General features: G+C 40.3%; 1 protein-coding gene across 1 annotated transcript in view; it reads left to right on the top strand.

Moving 5' to 3' along the window:
• Window positions 1–6858: 6858 nt before the first annotated feature.
• zyg11l (zyg-11 family member, cell cycle regulator, like) overlaps window positions 6859–18269 on the top strand; it is a 13657-nt gene continuing 2246 nt past the window's right edge. Inside the window, exons 1-15 of the mRNA XM_022665469.2 lie at window positions 6859–7010; window positions 8058–8226; window positions 8314–8498; window positions 9739–10131; window positions 11499–11693; window positions 11894–12037; window positions 13502–13678; window positions 14084–14148; window positions 14521–14620; window positions 15640–15690; window positions 15812–15973; window positions 16953–17000; window positions 17463–17666; window positions 17908–17960; window positions 18234–18269. The exon at window positions 18234–18269 is cut by the window's right edge and continues 62 nt beyond it. Coding sequence (XP_022521190.2) covers window positions 7008–7010; window positions 8058–8226; window positions 8314–8498; window positions 9739–10131; window positions 11499–11693; window positions 11894–12037; window positions 13502–13678; window positions 14084–14148; window positions 14521–14620; window positions 15640–15690; window positions 15812–15973; window positions 16953–17000; window positions 17463–17666; window positions 17908–17960; window positions 18234–18269 — 1985 coding nt within the window. The 5' untranslated portion in view covers window positions 6859–7007. The remainder of the gene's footprint in view (window positions 7011–8057; window positions 8227–8313; window positions 8499–9738; window positions 10132–11498; window positions 11694–11893; window positions 12038–13501; window positions 13679–14083; window positions 14149–14520; window positions 14621–15639; window positions 15691–15811; window positions 15974–16952; window positions 17001–17462; window positions 17667–17907; window positions 17961–18233) is intronic.

Genomic DNA, 18269 nt, shown 5'->3' with positions numbered 1-18269 from the left:
TTATCATGAAATACACAGGAAATTCTCCACACACTGCATCACTGCATTTAAAGTATATACACATTCATATTTTTAGTTCAGACACTGTGAGAAATTTGAAGAGATGCATATAAAATTGAATTTACATAGAATTTAGAACTTAATATTAACGTAGAACTTGATGCTGCAACAAAAAGTAAGTGTAAAGATACGTGTTACTGGTATAAACAGCTGTAATATGGGCAATTTACACTTTATCACATGACTGAGTATAAAAAAAACATTTTATACACTGTAAAAAAAGATTTTTAACTTTGTAATTTATTTTACTTTTATTATTTAAGTACTATCTAAAATAATAATCTAGTACAGTCTACTTAATCATTTTACATAAAATTATTAGCACTACTTGGTGTTTCTTTGTAATTGTTTATCATCAAAAACACTTGTAAAGTAAAATTGTAATTTTTTTTCTTTTTGTGAGAGGCAGAATTAAAAACTGGGAGTGAAAGAACTTTTTTAAGGTCTTTTGTTTCAACTAAACCTTTTTCTCACTAAAATGCAGAAGAGATTTTCACCTGAAATTGTTCTAAATATATATATATATATTCTGTCCTATTTGGGATGGGTTTTTTTAAAGTGTTTTTTAGTCATTTAGTCAATAGATCTAAAGAGGCAAATCAAAAGACCTCATTTTTACTAATTGTATGTAATAATAATGTCATTATCAGTACAGTGATGGTGGCACTCAGAGCTGAAGCTAGTAGTGTTAGTAGTGGGTTTTAATAAGCTTCTTTTTTCTGCACTTTTTAAGTTATTAATGCCTGGTTTTAAATGTCAGGGCTCTCTGGATTCTAGTAAGGAGGTGTGGAGCTACTTTGAGCTGGATAACGGTGTAAAAAGTGATTTATCAGGGTAAATTATGCCCTGTATCTCCCAGCCTATTTTACACCAGAGTTCTCCTTTAATAACAGGCTGTACCGATTCTGTACTGAAATAACTGCATTAATAACATTATCACTATCTATGTTTTGGTAATGATTGTGATAGTGGGGATGTCCTCCTCTCTGTGGAGATCTGCGCAGGTGCAGTAGCCATAATGAGACCAAAAATCAAGTTTTTGTGCTTTTTTTGAGCTGTAATGTAGAACATGCTGGGTTACTGTTTGATGACGCTAAGATGCTTCAGGCTGTTTATGTTTTAATAAAGAACAGTTCTGCTCATTTTCACTCCGTCATTAACCTCAACACTGTTCCACACACTGAGCTTTACTGCCTCCCAAACACACCACACCCAGCGCTGACCGCAAACCACTAACCGCTAAAGGCTAATGGCTAATGGCTAACAGCGCATACTTCAGTCAGGACATCCAGTCCAGTTACTGCTGAAATATAGTATATTGCACTTACACAACTTTTTAAATACAACAAGATCCTAATGTGTGGACACTACTTATTAAAGCATGGGAACACAATCCTAATGTGTGGCCACAACTTATTAAATTGTGCTAAGAAGGTAATTGCGTTGTGAAAGTGGGAACGAGATCTTAGTGCAGGCTTACGACTTATTAAGGCATGGGAACAAGATCCTAATTCATGGCCACAACTTATTAAAGTGTGAAAAAAGATATTTTAGGTGTGGAAGCGACTTACTAAGGCGTGGGAACGAGATCCTAATGTGTGGCCACTTTTTAATGCATAGGAACGCAAAATGTAAGTCATAGGGACGACTTATCAGTATATAGGAACGTGATCCTAATGCCTGGCCATGACGTAGGTATGAGAAATTTAAGTCATAGGGACAATATTTTAAGGTGTGGGAATGAGATCGTAATGTGTGCTTATGACTTATTGAGGCATAGGAATGAGATAATTAAGTCATAGGTGCGACTTATTAAGGCACGGTAATGAAATTTTAATGTGTGGCCACAACTTATTAAAGCATTGGAGCAAGATAATTTTAATATTTTTTTTAAGGCATGGGAATGAATAATTAAGGCGTGGGAACAAAGTAATTAAGTTATGGGATAGTTTATTAAGTCATGGGGATGATTTATTAAAGTATGAAAACAAATAATTAAGGCATCAGAGAAGATTATTAAATTGCGGGGAGGACTTATTAAGGCGAGGGAAAGAAATAATTACATGTGTGGCCACAACATATTAAGATGTGGGAATGAGATAATTAAGTGTTTAAAATATTGAACTAATGCAGTAACGCTTTAGTGTAAAATTTACAGTGATTAAAAAATACAACAGCTTTTTACTGTGATTAAAATGACAGTATTTTATTTACAGTACATTAATACTGTAAAATTCACTATAGCAACTTTCTAACAGTACATACAAAAATTAAATACATTAAAAATGCAAAAATACAGTGATTGAAAATAATACTTTTATGTCTGTTTACAGATTTTATGAAGCTTTATTCTCTCTGACGGCTGAGACTTATAAAGATTTTAAGGATCTTCCTTCTAAAACTTTGGGAAATGGTCTCTAAATAGCAGCTCAGCAGCTGATGTTGCTGGTTGGCGACGGTTCAGATTTACAGGCAAAATAATACCGAGAAAAATCATGCTGATCGTGTTTAATACATACATGTACACAAACACTCTGGACACAAGTATTTACACACTTAGAATTCATTTATCTTTATACACCACACTTTAAAAATTTGATTTATTTTCTAAACTGATCAAATCAGTCAAATTAAAGTGATAATTGTGTGTTAAAATGATCAGAAGTGTGTCTGTGTGGAGGATGTGACTTATTTACACTCACAACATCAACTATACACACTCTAAACAATACACACTCTAAACAATACACACTCTAAACAATACACACACTAAACAATACACACTAAACAATACACACTCTTAACAATGCGTACTCTGTGTCAGCTGTGTCTGTGTTTATTGAAGACACTTATAGCTAATTTTGGATGATTTAAAAGGCCTGTGTAAAATAACTGCAAAATTATTTTATTTCATTTTTCATTTATTTCATTTCATTTTCATAGTGAAAATATGATATATTTCAAGAAATACTCTTTTCTAATACTCATAATAATAAAAAGAGTGTGATATGATTAGAGACTGTGGGCCTGATTTAGGGCATGGTGTCAGTGTGTCTTTGCTATCGTAACAACGGGAAAAGTACAACTTGCTTGACTCTAAACGAAGCGCAAAAGTCATGTACTTATTCTCTTAATTAATCATGGGTGTGTTAATTATAATTTTGGGTGTAACGTGAAATAATAAACCAATCAGAGTGTCTCTTTAAAAGCTCATCATTCTCTTTAAGAGTAGAACCAGGTGAGCTCTATCTTTGGCGGATTGCTATTGTAACGGTGCAGCTACCTGGACGTGTTCAACAAACTCTTCTCAGCAGAGGAAACTGAGCTGCTGGTTGACGCTGTGAAGGAGCTCCAGCAGCTCATTTACGGGAACAGCAATGTTATTTTATTTACTATTCTGTTTATTGTTGATGTAAAAGTTGGGTTTGTGCTGCTGTGTGTTCATGTGTGTGTAATAAGTGGGGGTGTACGCTCGGCTCGGCGCGGCGCCTGTGTTACCGAGATAGCGATGAACGTCTGACTGTTGGCGTCTGTCTAGGTTGTATTCAGTCAGTGGAGCTCCTGTGTTTTCTGTTACCAAGATAAACAAGATAAAACTCCAGAAATGTACCTGAACACACCTCATTTCCAGAACACCACGCCCATCAGTGTAGATATATTCAGAAGATCTGCTGCTGTTCAAACCAGGCAGGAGGAAGGAGTGAAAATAGACTGTTGGTGGGGTGTAAGATAGCGATGAGCATCACAAAGCCCCTTGTACAGGGTGTAAGATAGGGCTGAGGAACATTAATGGTACACCAGGTCGGCGCTGTGTTCTGTGAGGCGCAGCTGGAACTGGGAAACTGCTCACGCTCTACTGATTAAAGCTCTGTAATGACCCGACCACACTGACCTTCACACACACACACACACACACACACACACTTGTGAAAAAAAATATTTTATATGCTTTATTTAATACAGAATATAAAAAAACATATAGACAGTTTGATCTAAATGTGAAATAACTAACGTATAACATTTCTCTTTATACTTATTTAATCTGTATTTTGTATTTTACTGTAGTCACTTAGTAAATATAATTTTTTTTTTTTGTGGAAATTTACCTATTTTAAGGAAGGTTTTATTCCGATCACAATAACAAACAGCATTACAAGTTATAATACTTAGCATACAGGACAGTTTTGACTTATTCAAATACTTACTGTACATAAGGTAAAAGCAAAATAAGGGTTTACCTAAATGTTTTGTTCTTCTCCATTTTATTGTTTTTAATAAATACATTAATACACTATTCTCACATCCCTTTTTAGGCATATATGAAAATATGAAATATGTCATAAAGTTATATATATATACTGTATATATATATATATAATTGTATGACATATTTCTGGTGAATATTACCAAAACAGTTGGGCAGTTCACACAAATATTCTTAAAGCGACAGTGTGTAGGTTTGTGGGATTTGGGGATTTGGAGCCCTCTCTGGTGGAAATGTGTAATAGCACTGCCCATGTGGAAGAGTACTTTTGATGCAGGTTAATGTGAATAAATTACTGTTTAATAATTTAATTCTGTGTGTTTGAGTATATCTTATGCAGAGCATCAAAATCCAACATACCTACCAGACCATAAATAATAAAAGTCCTGCTGCTTTAATTAATCTTAGTATCATTCTTATCTCTCCTAGGGTGATGTGGATCAGCACAAGGCTGCGTCTGTGAGCTGATGTATCAGAACTGAGTCGCTGCGCTTTCTTCCGAGCGTTAGCGCTTTGATGCTACTCGGCAAAAGAGGTTCAAAAAGAGGCGGAGTCTAACTTCACATGTGTCGGAAGAGGCGTGTGCTGGTCTTTGGGGCATCACTAGTGATAGGGGGAGGAGTCCTAATTAGTGGGTTGGGTAAATGGTTGTGTAAAATTGGGGAGAAAATGGGATTAAAAAAAAATAATATTAATTAAAAAAATAAGATAATTATGGACAGAATAATTTCAGTACAGTATAAATGTACTTGTTTTTGTAACATGATGTTCTGCAGCTGTACAGAGTTCCCTCAGCTCTGTTCTCGTACGATACGTGAGATATTACGTGAGATATTACGTAGGTTTACTGTCCGTCAGTTTTGGGACGTGAACTCGTCTCTCCAGTCAAAACTACTCCTCCCGGCCCGACCCGGCCCGGCTCTATCTACTGTCTAAACAACACACACTTACAGGAAACAGCAGCCGAGCAGATCGTGTTCCAGACTGTTCCCAAAACAGTCCTTCAGTCCTCAGACGCACCACCTACTCCTGAGAATATTGCATATATAAACTTATATTAATATATATCATCAGGGTTAATATCTATATAACCTGACCTTTCTGTCGCTGCTTAGTTTAAATATATTAAAACTATGTAAAAATATATTTATTAATGTTTACTCTGAATAATACAGTTTTCTCTGATGGGAGAGGCATGGTTTTTATTTTATTTTATTTTATTTTTTAAAATGTTTTTAATCATTAGTTTCAGTGGATAAATGTCCATTTTAAAATAAAAGTATAATTACATTTGTGTGTTAAAGATGGTTTGTTAATATTTAGGCATTTCAATTGTGTATCTAGGTATTTTAATAAAAATATCAAGCTGTTTAAACCTCAGTGTCCCACAATTCCCTGTCCACTCTTTTATCTTAGGATAACCCCGCCCCTTTAATACAGTTACCTTTAACATCATCTCACAATTGAGCACAGTGATTGGATCCTAAAGTAAAGTAGGTGTTTCTAATACAATGGCCTCAGTGAGCGTAAGCATGAGTAAAGTAGGTGTTTCTAATAAAGTGGCCAGTGGGTGGAGGCATAAGGCTGTGGAGGTGTGTTAAGGCTTAAACGAGTGGGGCAAACCTGTTCTAGGGTGGGGTTAAACTGCTTTAGACTCCAATGGGTGGAGCTAAACTGTTCTAGGGTGTGGCAAAACTGATTTAGGCTTGAATGGGTGGGGCTAAACTGTTCTAGGGTGGGGCTAAACTGTTTTAGACTTGAATGGGTGGGGCTAAACTGTTCTAGGGTGGGGCTAAACTGTTCTAGGGTGGGGCTAAACTGTTTTAGACTTGAATGGGTGGGGCTAAGGTGCTCATGGGTGGGGCTAAACTGTTTTACACTTGTATGGGTGGAGCTAAACTGTTCTAGGGTGGGGATAGACTGCTTTAGGGTGGGGCTAAACTGTTTTAGACTTGAATGGGTGGGGCTAAACTGTTCTGGGGTGGGGCTAAACTGATTTATACTTGAATGGGTGGAGCTAAGCTCCTCTTGGGTGGGTCTTAACTGCTTTAGACTTTAATGGGTGGAGCTAAACTGTTCTAGGGTGGGGCTAAACTGTTTTAGACTTGAATGGGTGGGGCTAAACAGTTCAAGGGTGGGGCTAAACTGTTCTAGTGTGGGGAAAACTGATTTAGACTTGAATGGGTAGGGCTTAACTGGTCTAGGGTGGGATAAACTGCTTTAGACTTTAATGGGAGGGGCTAAACTGTTCTGGGGTGGGTCAAAACTGATTTAGACTGAATGGGTGGAGCTAAGCTCTTCTTGGGTGGGGTTAAACTGCTTTAGACTTCAATGGGTGGGGTGTTTCTAATAAAATGGTCTGAGTAACTGTAGGCACTGTAAGGTACGGTAGGGTAGGTGTTTCTAATAAAGTGGCCACAGTGATAAAGCTCAAAGTGACAGGCAGGTGTTTCTAATAAAGTGGCCACAGTGAGTGAATCACTTGAATCATTTGTTCGAATCACTGACTCGCCAGAAGAGTCGGTACATGATTCAGAGTTAATCCAGCACGTGTTTTCAGACGTGATGACGTGTCATGGGAAGTGACCAATGGGCGTGCAGTGATCTGGTGAAACGCTGTGTTTTCGCGTGATTAATCTCGCGTTCACGCAGCGCGCGCGACCCTGCGGGACACACCGGAGCTATGGTGAGTGGGGGGAGCGCGTGAGTTCTCGTGAGCGCGCGGGGAGCTGCGGGAGCGCGCGGGGGTTAGTGTAGCTCAGATTAGAGCAGAGCTATCTTTAGATCCTCAGACCTTAGATAGAGTTCTAGCAGGTTCTACTGCTTCCTGCTCGGGTTCTAGACTAGGACAGCAGTGTGTGTGTGGGGGGGGTGTTAGGGAGTGTGTGTGTGTTTAAAGTTGTGTAGTATCAGTATGTCAGCAACACCATTATGTCCTATGTTTTTACACGTCTGTAGATTTGAGTGGGCGGGGCTAAACTGCTTTATACTTGAGTGGGTGGGGCTTAACCACTGTAGATTTGAGGGGGTGGGGCTAAACTGCTATAGATTAGAGTGGGTGGGTTCTAGTTTAAATGTTCTAGCTAAACTGATTTTGACTTGAGAAGGTGGGGCTAAACTGTTATAATTTAAATGGGTGGGGCTAAACTGTAAACTTCTTTAGACTTGAGTGGGTGGGGCTTAAGTGCTTTAGACTTGAGTGGGTGGGGCTAAACTGCAGTAGATTTGAGTGGGTGGGGTTAAACTGCTTTAGATTTAAGAGGATGGGCTAAACTGTAAACTTTACTTGTTTGATGGGTTGTGGCTAAACTGCTCTTGATTTGAGTGGGTGGGGCTAAACAGTTGTAGATTTAAAAGGGTGGAGCTAAACTGCTGTAGATTTGAGTAGGTGGGGCTTAAGTGCTTTAGACGTGAGTGGGTGGGGCTAAACTGCTGAAGATTAAACAGATGCGGCTAATCTGTTCTAGTTTAAATGTTCTAACTAAACTGCTTTAGATGTGAGTGGGTGGGGCTAAACTGCTTTAGACGTGAGTAGGTGGGGCTAAACTGCCGTAGACTTGAGTGGGTGAGGTTAAACTGCTTTAGTATTAAATGGGTGGGGTTAAAATGCTTTAGACTTAAGTGGGTGAGGCTAAAACTACTTTAGTATTAAATGGGTGGGGCTAAACTACTTTAGATTTGAGTGGGTGGGGCTTAACTGATGTAGACTGTTTTGTTTGTGTGTGTGTTTTAGGAAGGCGACGCCCCCCCGGCTCTGTCCAGGCTGTGTGTGGAGTGTGTGTGCGGTAACCTGCCGGTTCTGTGCAGGGTGTGCGGTGAGGACGGTTCTCTGAGGTTCTGCTGGTGTCCGGTTCTTCCTCAGGAACTCTCGGACCTCCTCATAAACACCATGGCTCAGCAGGGTGAGGGGATGAAGAGGGGGTGGGGTTTGGTGGGAGGGGTTAATGGTGTAGGGATCTGCTGATTGGCTGCTCTCTGTGTTATCTCAGGTGTGCTGGATGACCGGACGGTGGGTGTGTTCCGCAGTACGGAGTGTTTGCGTCTGAAGCGAGTGTGCATTCGGTCCTGCCGTCTCTCCGCCCACAGTTTCAGCCAGGCTCTCTGCTCCCACCGCCTGCAGGAGCTGAACATGTCCCACCTCCAGGGTGACATCACCGTCTCAGACGTCCTGCAGGTATAACAGGACAATGTTACTGGTGCTTTGCTGCAATCTAGATCTTGCCAGGTCTAGTTTTCTGGACATTCCTAGGAAGTTTTTTTTGTGTGTACATCATGTTAGTGCTGGGCGGTGTAGTGGTTCATAACAGTATACCGGAGGGGCAATTCAAACCACCATTAATTTCTCTCATACCACCATACCGCTAGAGGGCGCTGCGGAGCGCCGTGCGAAACAGAACCGTCAAAGAAGAGAGTGAAAAGCTCGTGTAGCTCCACCCAACAGAGAAATCAGAGCAGCTCCTGCTGCTGTTTCTACTGTAGGAGTGTTTTTATCCCAGTAAAATACAGCAGTAACTACATCCCTTTAAATATATTAATATCGTAGCTTGAAGGATGATTTGAATGTACTTGTAAACTGGAGAAAGAAGGGAATTTAAAACTGTAATGCCTCTAATGGCTTCAATAATAACATATTGTAAACTAATATTAAACTTGTGTCTGACTTGTGAAATAGGGCTTTTGAATGTTGAATATTTAGGTTCATTTTTAGTGATTATGGAACTAATTGTTAAAATATTTCGTTTTGTAAAGGAAGTTGTGTTAAAGTTATTGGTGTATTCCGTTTTAAGGACTATTGTTTACGTTCTTCAGTTGAAGTCTGATTTCTTATATTGTTTAATTTTGTGGGACAAAGTAAACCCAATCCTAATCAAAGCATTAATTTAAAGCCTTAGTGTTTTATTTTATATGTACTCCTAACTGTACAGTAACTCGCAGACCTATATATATATTGCCCAGTCATGCAAAAAAAAAAAAAACAACTATAATAATACTGTGATATAATCTTGAACAATACCATGATATGCATTTTTGGCCATACCGCCCAGCACTACATCATTTATGTAATGTTTTAAATTCAAGTTTTGGGAATGTTTTTTTAACATTTCCATAATGTTAGTATTCATCTAGGTGGGGACGTTGTAAGAGAAACATTTTGAAAACGTTGTGTTGTTAACCATCTTTCCAGAACATTCCTGGAACATAATTCCTGTAAAATTACAGGCTAACCTTTTTAAAACATTGCAGAACATTATTATAACGTTTTTTGTTAGCTTGGTTCAAACATGGTGGAGGTAGTTTCACACACCAGATTGATTAGTGACTGTTACAGCGCCCCCTGTTGTTTAGGAACAACTTACTGTTGATTGATTAGAATCATTTAAAAAATATTGTATAATGTTATTACGATTTTCCAGGGCATCTTGTCCAATCAGCACTGCAGACAGAGCCTCCAGCGCCTGGCTTTAACTGGCCTGGATCTCCTCAGCTCCAGCTCGGACGGACGGCTGAGGTTCAGCTCTCTGCGGGCTCTCCGGACCCTGGGTCTCGCCTGGACGCGATTGGACGACGCCATGCTGGAGGACATCTGCTCACTCCCCCTGCTGGACAGTCTGGATATATCCGGCACCGCCGTTACTGACCTGACCCCCCTACTGAACCTCCAATCACACCTGAGGTCCCTCACTGCCCACGGCCTGCACCACCTGGACATGTCCACCACCAGCCTGCTGTCCATCCTGTCCAAACTGGACCAGCTCAGGCATCTGGATATCTCCAATGACCGACTGGACACGGACAGCGAATGCCCTGTAAGAAATGATTTAAACGCGCATATGATTCATATAATGCTCTATAATGCTGTATAATGTTTATATGATCCACAACAAGCTCATTCTGACAGACTGTAATATATACAGGAAGCGTAGGGGGTGCTTTATAATGCTCTATAATGCTGTATAATGTTCATATGATCCACAACACACTCATTTGGAACCGACTGTAATACACTACAGGAAACGTAGGGGGCGCTCTATAATGCTGTATAATGTTCATATGATCCACAACACGCTCATTCTGGCAGACTGTAATACACTACAGGAAGTGTAGGGGGAGCTCTATAATGCTCTATAATGTTCATATGATCCAAACGCTCATTCTGACAGACTGTAATACACTACAGGAAGCGTAGGGGGCGCTTTATAATGCTCTATAATGTTCATATGATCCAAACGCTCATTCTGACAGACTGTAATACACTATAGGAAGCGTAGGGGGAGCTCTACAATGTTTATATGATCCACAACACGCTCATTCTGACAGACTGTAATACACTACAGACAGCGTAGGGGGTGCTCTATAATGCTCTATAATGTTCATATGATCCACAACACACTCATATTGACAGACTGTAATACACTACAGGAAGCGTAGGGGGCGCTCTATAATGCTGTATAATGTTCATATGATCCACAACACGCTCATTCTGACAGACTGTAATACACTACAGGAAGCGTAGGGGGCGCTCTATAATGCTCTATAATGTTTATATGATCCACAACACGCTCATTCTAAAAGACTGTAATACACTACAGGAAGCGTAGGGAGTGCTGTATAATGCTTTATTATTCTGTATAATGATGTACAATGCTCTATAATGCTCTATAATGCTGTATAATGTTTATATGATCCACAACAAGCTCATTCTAAAAGACTGTAATACACTACAGGAAGTGTAGGGGGCACTTTATAATGCTCTATAATACTGTATAATGTTTATATGATCCACAACACGCTCATTCTGACAGACTGTAATACACTACAGGAAGCATAGGGGGCGCTCTATAATGCTCTATAATGTTCATATGATCCACAACACGCTCATTCTAAAAGACTGTAATACACTACAGGAAGCGTAGGGAGTGCTGTATAATGCTTTATTATTCTGTATAATGATGTACAATGCTCTATAATGCTCTATAATGCTGTATAATGTTTATATGATCCACAACAAGCTCATTCTAAAAGACTGTAATACACTACAGGAAGCGTAGGGAGTGCTGTATAATGCTGTATAATGCTTTATAATTCTGTATAATGCTCTATAATGCTCTATAATGCTCTAGAGTGCTGTATAATGCTCTATAATGCTCTGTAATGCTGTGTAATGTTGTAACAGGCCTCGGTGGTTGAGCTGCTGGAGCGTCTGGAGGTTCTGCCGGTTCTGGAGTCTCTGGACGTGTCCGGCTGGTCTGGGATCAGTGATGGGGTGCTGGAGGTGTTTGTGGAGGCTCGGCGGGGGATGAGGTTTCTGGGTCTGTTGGCCACCGGAGCTGGAGCCTCCGACTTCCTGTCTGGAGAAGGAAATCTGAAGGTGAGTTGTGGGAAATATGGTCAGTTAGAGGATACATTTGGGGTGTGGGTGCACCAGATAGAGCCCAACCAAGCACTACATTATGATCTACACCCATTACCTGTTTATTTCAGCTGAACTGAACATACAGTATCCGTTTATAATAAAAGTAAAAAATAATAGTCTACTTATAGTGTGTGTGTGTGTGTGTGTGTGTACAGGTAGCTGGAGAGTATAATATAACTCAGTGTAACGAGGCTCTGAGGAGGTACAGGGAGAGGGAGGTCCTCCTGCAGAGGGCGCTGCTCCACCTCCACAACCTCACCAACCAGCAGGACATCGGACCTCAACCCCACACTCTACAGGTCAGATTATCACATAGGAACTTATCCTGTACAACAGAGGAAGCTCTCGCTCTTCCTTTGCTAGAATGGTCCTGATTAGTGCCAGTTCCATCATCATAACGTTTAACAGGCACAGCTGTTAACTGAAAGCCTGAATTCCAGGTGACTCTACCTCATAAAACTGATCATCTAAACAAGAGGAGATACTTTGAAGAATATTGAAGAAATACTTTGTTGCCTTACTTAAGTATACATTTTTGTTATCTTTATTATAGTGGAGTGATTATTTTTTAGATGACTTTTTACTTCTACTCCTTACTTTTTACGCAGTTATCAGTACTTTCTACTCCTTACCTTTAAAAAATAGAAATAAAAAAATATATATTTAATTCTGGCTTGGTTTGAAGACTTCTGAAGACATTTTTTTTGCACCACTTCACTATAGGCCCCTGTAGTGCGCACTAGGCTTCTGTTAATAAGATCATTTTTCAACTTACATTACTTTTACTTTTATACTTAAAGCAGTTTTAAAAGCAGTACTTTTAAATGAGTTGATACTTCAACTTCTACAGAAGCATTTTTAAACCTCTATATCTATACTTCTACTTTGTAATGAATGTGAATACTTTTAACGCCCTTGGAAAAATATAAAACATACGCTGGTTTGTGTAAAAATTTGTTTGGGTTAAATAATTATGTGTGTTTTTCCGTATAGTTTGGATGAGTTTAGTATTAATCTACAATACAAAACATTTTAAAATAATGAAAAAACACTCCCTTTTGGTATAAGGAATTTTTTTATGTTAACCCTTTCTGACCCTGCAAGTTATAATAAACTGGGTGTAGAATAAAAAGATAACAATAATTAAAAAATAAATTAAGTTTACTAAATCCTGTCTCTATACTCTTTCATCACTAGAACAAGTCAGGTCTGAAAGGGTTAAATACTACAAAAAACTGCGTGCAATATTACTGAAAATAACTGAGATTAATGCTGTGAGCTGGAGGTAATGCACAAAACATTAAAAACATGTAATCCTTTAAACATCATTTATAAAATACAATTAGTACAAATGTACAATTACAAATTTTCCTATGAATACAACATGAGTAATAGAACTTTAATATATACTGGATACAGATATCTCTGCATGTGTTGGCAATTCACTGCCGAGAGCGTCTGACTGTTGGCGTCTGTCTAGGTTGTATTCAGTCAGTGGAGCTCCTGTGTTTTCTGTTACCAGGATAAACAAGATAAAACTCCAGAAATGTACCTGAACACACCTCATTTCCAGAACACCACGCCCATCAGTGTAGATATATTCAGAAGATCTGCTGTTTAAACCAGACAGGAGGAAGGCGTGAATATAGTGACCACCTTGAATATCACTGCAACCATGTAGCAACACCAAAGCAACCACCATCACCAGCATTATGACTGCCGTGTGTGTGTGTGTGTGTGTGTGTGTGTGTGTGTGTGTTTAGCTGGTGTGTGCTGGAATGCAGACACACTCCGAGTCGGCCGGGGTGCAGCTGGTGGCCACAGCCTGCGTGTTCAACCTGACCAATCTGGAGCTGGCGATGGGCGTGCCTAACAGACTGCTGGGAAATGTAGTCCAGCAGCTGATCTCCACCATGAGGAGCTTTCCCAACCACCAACAGGTACAACATACAAAATCCATTTTAGCAATCTTTATACGAGCCATGCACCGTGCAGCATGATTTAGGGTGTGTCAGTGTGTCTTTGCTATCGTAACGACGGGAAAAGTACAACTTGCGCAGCTCGGTTAGGTTTTGGGCGTAACGTGAAATAAACCAATCAGAGTGTCTCTTGCTCATCATTCTCTTTAAGAGTAGATCCAGGTGAGCTCTGACTTTGGTGGATTGCTATTGTAACGGTGCAGCTACCTGGACGTGTTCAACAAACTCTTCTCAGCAGAGGAAACTGAGCTGCTGGTTGACGCTGTGAAGGAGCTCCAGCAGCTCATTTACGGGAACAGCAATGTTATTTTATTTACTATTCTGTTTATTGTGTGTGTGTGTGTGTGTGTGTGTGTGTGTGTGTAGATCCAGAAGAACTGTCTGCTGTGTCTGTGCAGTGACCATATTCTCCAGACTGTCCCCTTCAACAGGTCAGTACAGTCAGACTCAGGGTATTAGAGTTACTGTCTTAAAAATATTAATATTAAATTTAATAACAATAATAATAATAGCAGTATTAATAATAATAGCAATAGTAAGTGTAATTTATCTGTGTTTGTATGTGTGTGTGTGTGTATCTGTGTGTATCTGTGTGTATCTGTGTGTGTGTGTGTGTATGTGTGTGTGTATGTGTGTGTGTGTATATGTGTGTTTGTATGTGTGTGTGTGTGTGTGTGTGTGTGTGTGTGTGTGTGTGTGTGTGTGTGTGTGTGTGTGTCTGTGTATGTGTGTGTGTATGTGTGTGTTTGTATGTGTGTGTGTGTGTGTGTGTGTGTGTGTGTGTGTGTGTGTGTGTGTAACAGGTATGAAGCAGTTAAGCAGGTGATGAGCTGTTTGAGTCTGTATGAAGATCAGACGTTACAGAGGATGTCCGTGGCAGTCGTCTCCTTACTGGTGTCCAAGGTACCAATATATCAGTATTTACTGACCCAGTACTTAATACTTTAATATCAGTATCGTATCGACCAATACTCTGTATTTTAATATAATAATGTATACAAAATCAATATTAAAATCCTGAGTATTGGCCGATAAGATACTGATATTATTACTGACATACTCAAGATTTTAATCAGTATTGTATCAACCGATACTTACGATTATCGTATCAGTCAGTACTCTGGATTTTAATTTCAGTATTGTATCGGTCAATACTCAGGATTTTAATATCAGTAACTTATATGCCAATACTCAGGATTTTAATATCCGTGTTTTATTGGCCTATAAAACACCGATATTAAAATCCTGAGTATTGGCCAATACGATACTGATATTATTACTGATATACTCAGGATTATAATATCAGTATCGTATAGACCAATACTCAGAATTTTAATATCGGTATCATACCGACCAATGCTCAGAATTTTAATATGAAAATCGTATCAACCGATACTTAGGATTTTAATATGAGTATCGTATCGATCAGTATTCAGGATTTTAATATCAGTATTGTTGTAAGAAACAAACCAGGAGTTTGGATGCAAATGCAGACAGGTTTATTAATCCAAAACAGAAGGCAAAAATCGTAGTCAAAACAGGCAAAGTTCAAAAAGACCAGAAAAGACACGCTAGGCTAGAATCGTAGTCAAGGGAAAGCGGTAGATCAAAAAACCAGGAAAACAGTAACATTAATAACGCTCGATAAGACACAATGTGGCAATATCTCGCAACTTGGCAGTGCATGAGTCCAGTTTATATAGTCCTGTAGATGAGTGATCTCCCACAGGTGTGTGGGAGAGGAGGAGTCAGCCTCAATACTCAGGAGAGGCGGATCTTAAAGGTGTAGTGCGAGCAGGTGTGACAATTGTATTGACCAGTATTCAGGATTTTAATATCAATATCATATCGGTCAGGACTCAGGATTTTAATACCAGTATTGTATCGGTCAGTACTCAGTATTTTAATGTCTCTCTCTGTAGCTGAGTGTGGAGGAGGTTGGGCAGCTGGGGGCAGAAGAGTTCATCATTAAGGTCAGTACTGATCATCCCCTCCACCATGTATATAAACACTAAAACCCTTTCATCTGTTAAGCATGGTGGAGGTGGAGTCATGGTGTAGATTAATGGTGGAGTTGTGATCTGTGAGCTGCAGCAGTTGCTGAGTATCGTCCAGCAGAGGGCGTCGGTGGGGGCGGTGGACCCCACGCTGAAGTTCGCTCTGAGCGCCCTGTGGAACCTCACCGACCAAACGCCCAGCGGCTGCAGCATGTTCCTCCATAACCACGGCCTGGAGCTGTACTCAGAACTGCTGGAGGTACACACACTTTACACATACTTTACACACACCTTACACATACTTTACACACACCTTACACACGCCTTACACACAACTTACACATACCTTACACACACCATACGCAGACCTTACACATCACATACACCTTACATACTTTACACATACTTTACACACACCTTACACATACTTTACACACACCTTACACACACCTTACACACACTTTTACACACACCTTGCACACACTTTACACACACCTTACACACCACAAACACCTTGCACACACCTTACACATGCTTTACACGCCTTACACACACACCTTACACACACCTTGCGCATACTTTACACACACCTTACACACACCATACACACACACACCATACACAGACCTTACACACACACCTTACACATACTTTACACACACCATACACAGACCTTACACACCACATACACCTTACACACACTTTACACACACCTTACACATACTTTACACACCTTACACACACACCTTGCACACACTTTACACACAACTTACACATACTTTACACACACCACAAACACCTTGCACACACCTTACACATACTTTACGCGCCTTACACCTTACACACACCTTACACATACTTTACACACACCTCACGCATACTTTACACACACCTTACACACAGACCTTACACACACCTTACACATACCTTACACACACCATACACAGACCTTACACACCACATACACCTTACACACACCTCACACACCTTACACACACACACCATACACACACCTTACACACACACCATACACACACCTTACACACACTTTACACACACCTTACACACACACACCTTACACACACACCTTACACACCACATACACCTTACATACACCTTACACACACTATACACACACTATACACACACCTTACACACCACATACACCTTACACACACCTTACACACATTCCAATCATGCTTTCACATGTGTGTGTGTGTGTGTGTTGTCCTCTACAGACATACTACTTTGACTCCAGCATCCAGCAGAAGGTTCTCGGTCTTCTGGTAGGTTTCCCTCTAAAAAAGCACACTACACGTGTAGTACACCTGCGCTACACCTGTGCTACACCTATACTACAACTGCACCACACCTGTAGCCTACCTTTATTACACCTGCGCTACACCTGTAGCACACATTTAGTACACCTGCGCAACACGTATACTACAACTGCACCACACCTTTAGTACACCTGTGCTGTACATCTGCACCACACCTGTTGCCCACCTTGTCATACATTTGCGCCACACCTGTAGGACACCTTTAGTACACCTGGGCTACACCTGTAGTACATCTGCGCTACACCTATACTACAACTGCCCCACACCTGTAGTACACCTGTAGAACATATTTAGTACACCTGCGATACACTGGTTCCACACCTGTGGAACACCTTAAGTACACCTGTAGTACACCTGCACCACACCTGTCGTAATGTGTGTGTGTGTGTGTGTAATATGTGTGTGTAGAATAACGTGGCGGAGGTGGAGGAGCTGCGGGAGCAGCTGATGGAGGAGGATCTGTTGGAGTATATCCTGGCTCTGCTGCAGGGTCCGCAGGTGGAGGTGGGGGTCAGTTACTTCGCTGGAGGAGTTCTGGCTCACCTGACCTCCAGAACCGGACCGGAGTGGACCCTGGACCCCCAGCTCCACCACACCATCCTCAACAGACTGGTACCGCCCACTCCTGACTCTTTACCTGACTCATTACCTGTCTGTATTGACTCTGTACTCGACTCTGACTCTTGATTCTAATTCTTTAATTTAATCTGACTCTTTACTCTTTAGTTGATTTTGATTCTTTAGTTGACTCTGAAAACTTTGGTTAAATATACAGTGGGTTGTGTGTGCAGGCTTATCACTGTGTATGTGTATGTGTGTGTGTGTGTGTGTGTGTGTGTGTTTCTGTATTCAGCACTCCTCTGTGATGTCATGGACTCCTCCGGATCAGGAGATGGTGTCGTATGTGTAAGTCTGATTGGGCTGAAGGGGGCGCTACAGTGCAGCATGTTATACCTGTGTGATTAATCACAGGTACCTGTAGGTTTCATTTATAAGTATTGGTAACTCAGTAAGGGGAGTAAAAGAGTTAATTCTGCTTTTGTTGGAGTAACTGCCTCTAATGTACAGTGGAGACTTTCTGCTAGACTCTGGAGTGAAAAGATAACTGTGAGGATTTGATTGTATTCATCAGTAAGAGTGGTTAAGAACGGATCATTTTATTTTCTCTCTGTTTTTCAGGTCGTTTCAGCCTTTCTATCCTCTACTCGATCACTC

Source organism: Astyanax mexicanus, chromosome 8, assembly GCF_023375975.1.
Source record: "Astyanax mexicanus isolate ESR-SI-001 chromosome 8, AstMex3_surface, whole genome shotgun sequence".
NCBI lineage: Eukaryota > Metazoa > Chordata > Actinopteri > Characiformes > Acestrorhamphidae > Astyanax > Astyanax mexicanus.
This window is presented reverse-complemented; position numbering and strand designations above follow the sequence as displayed.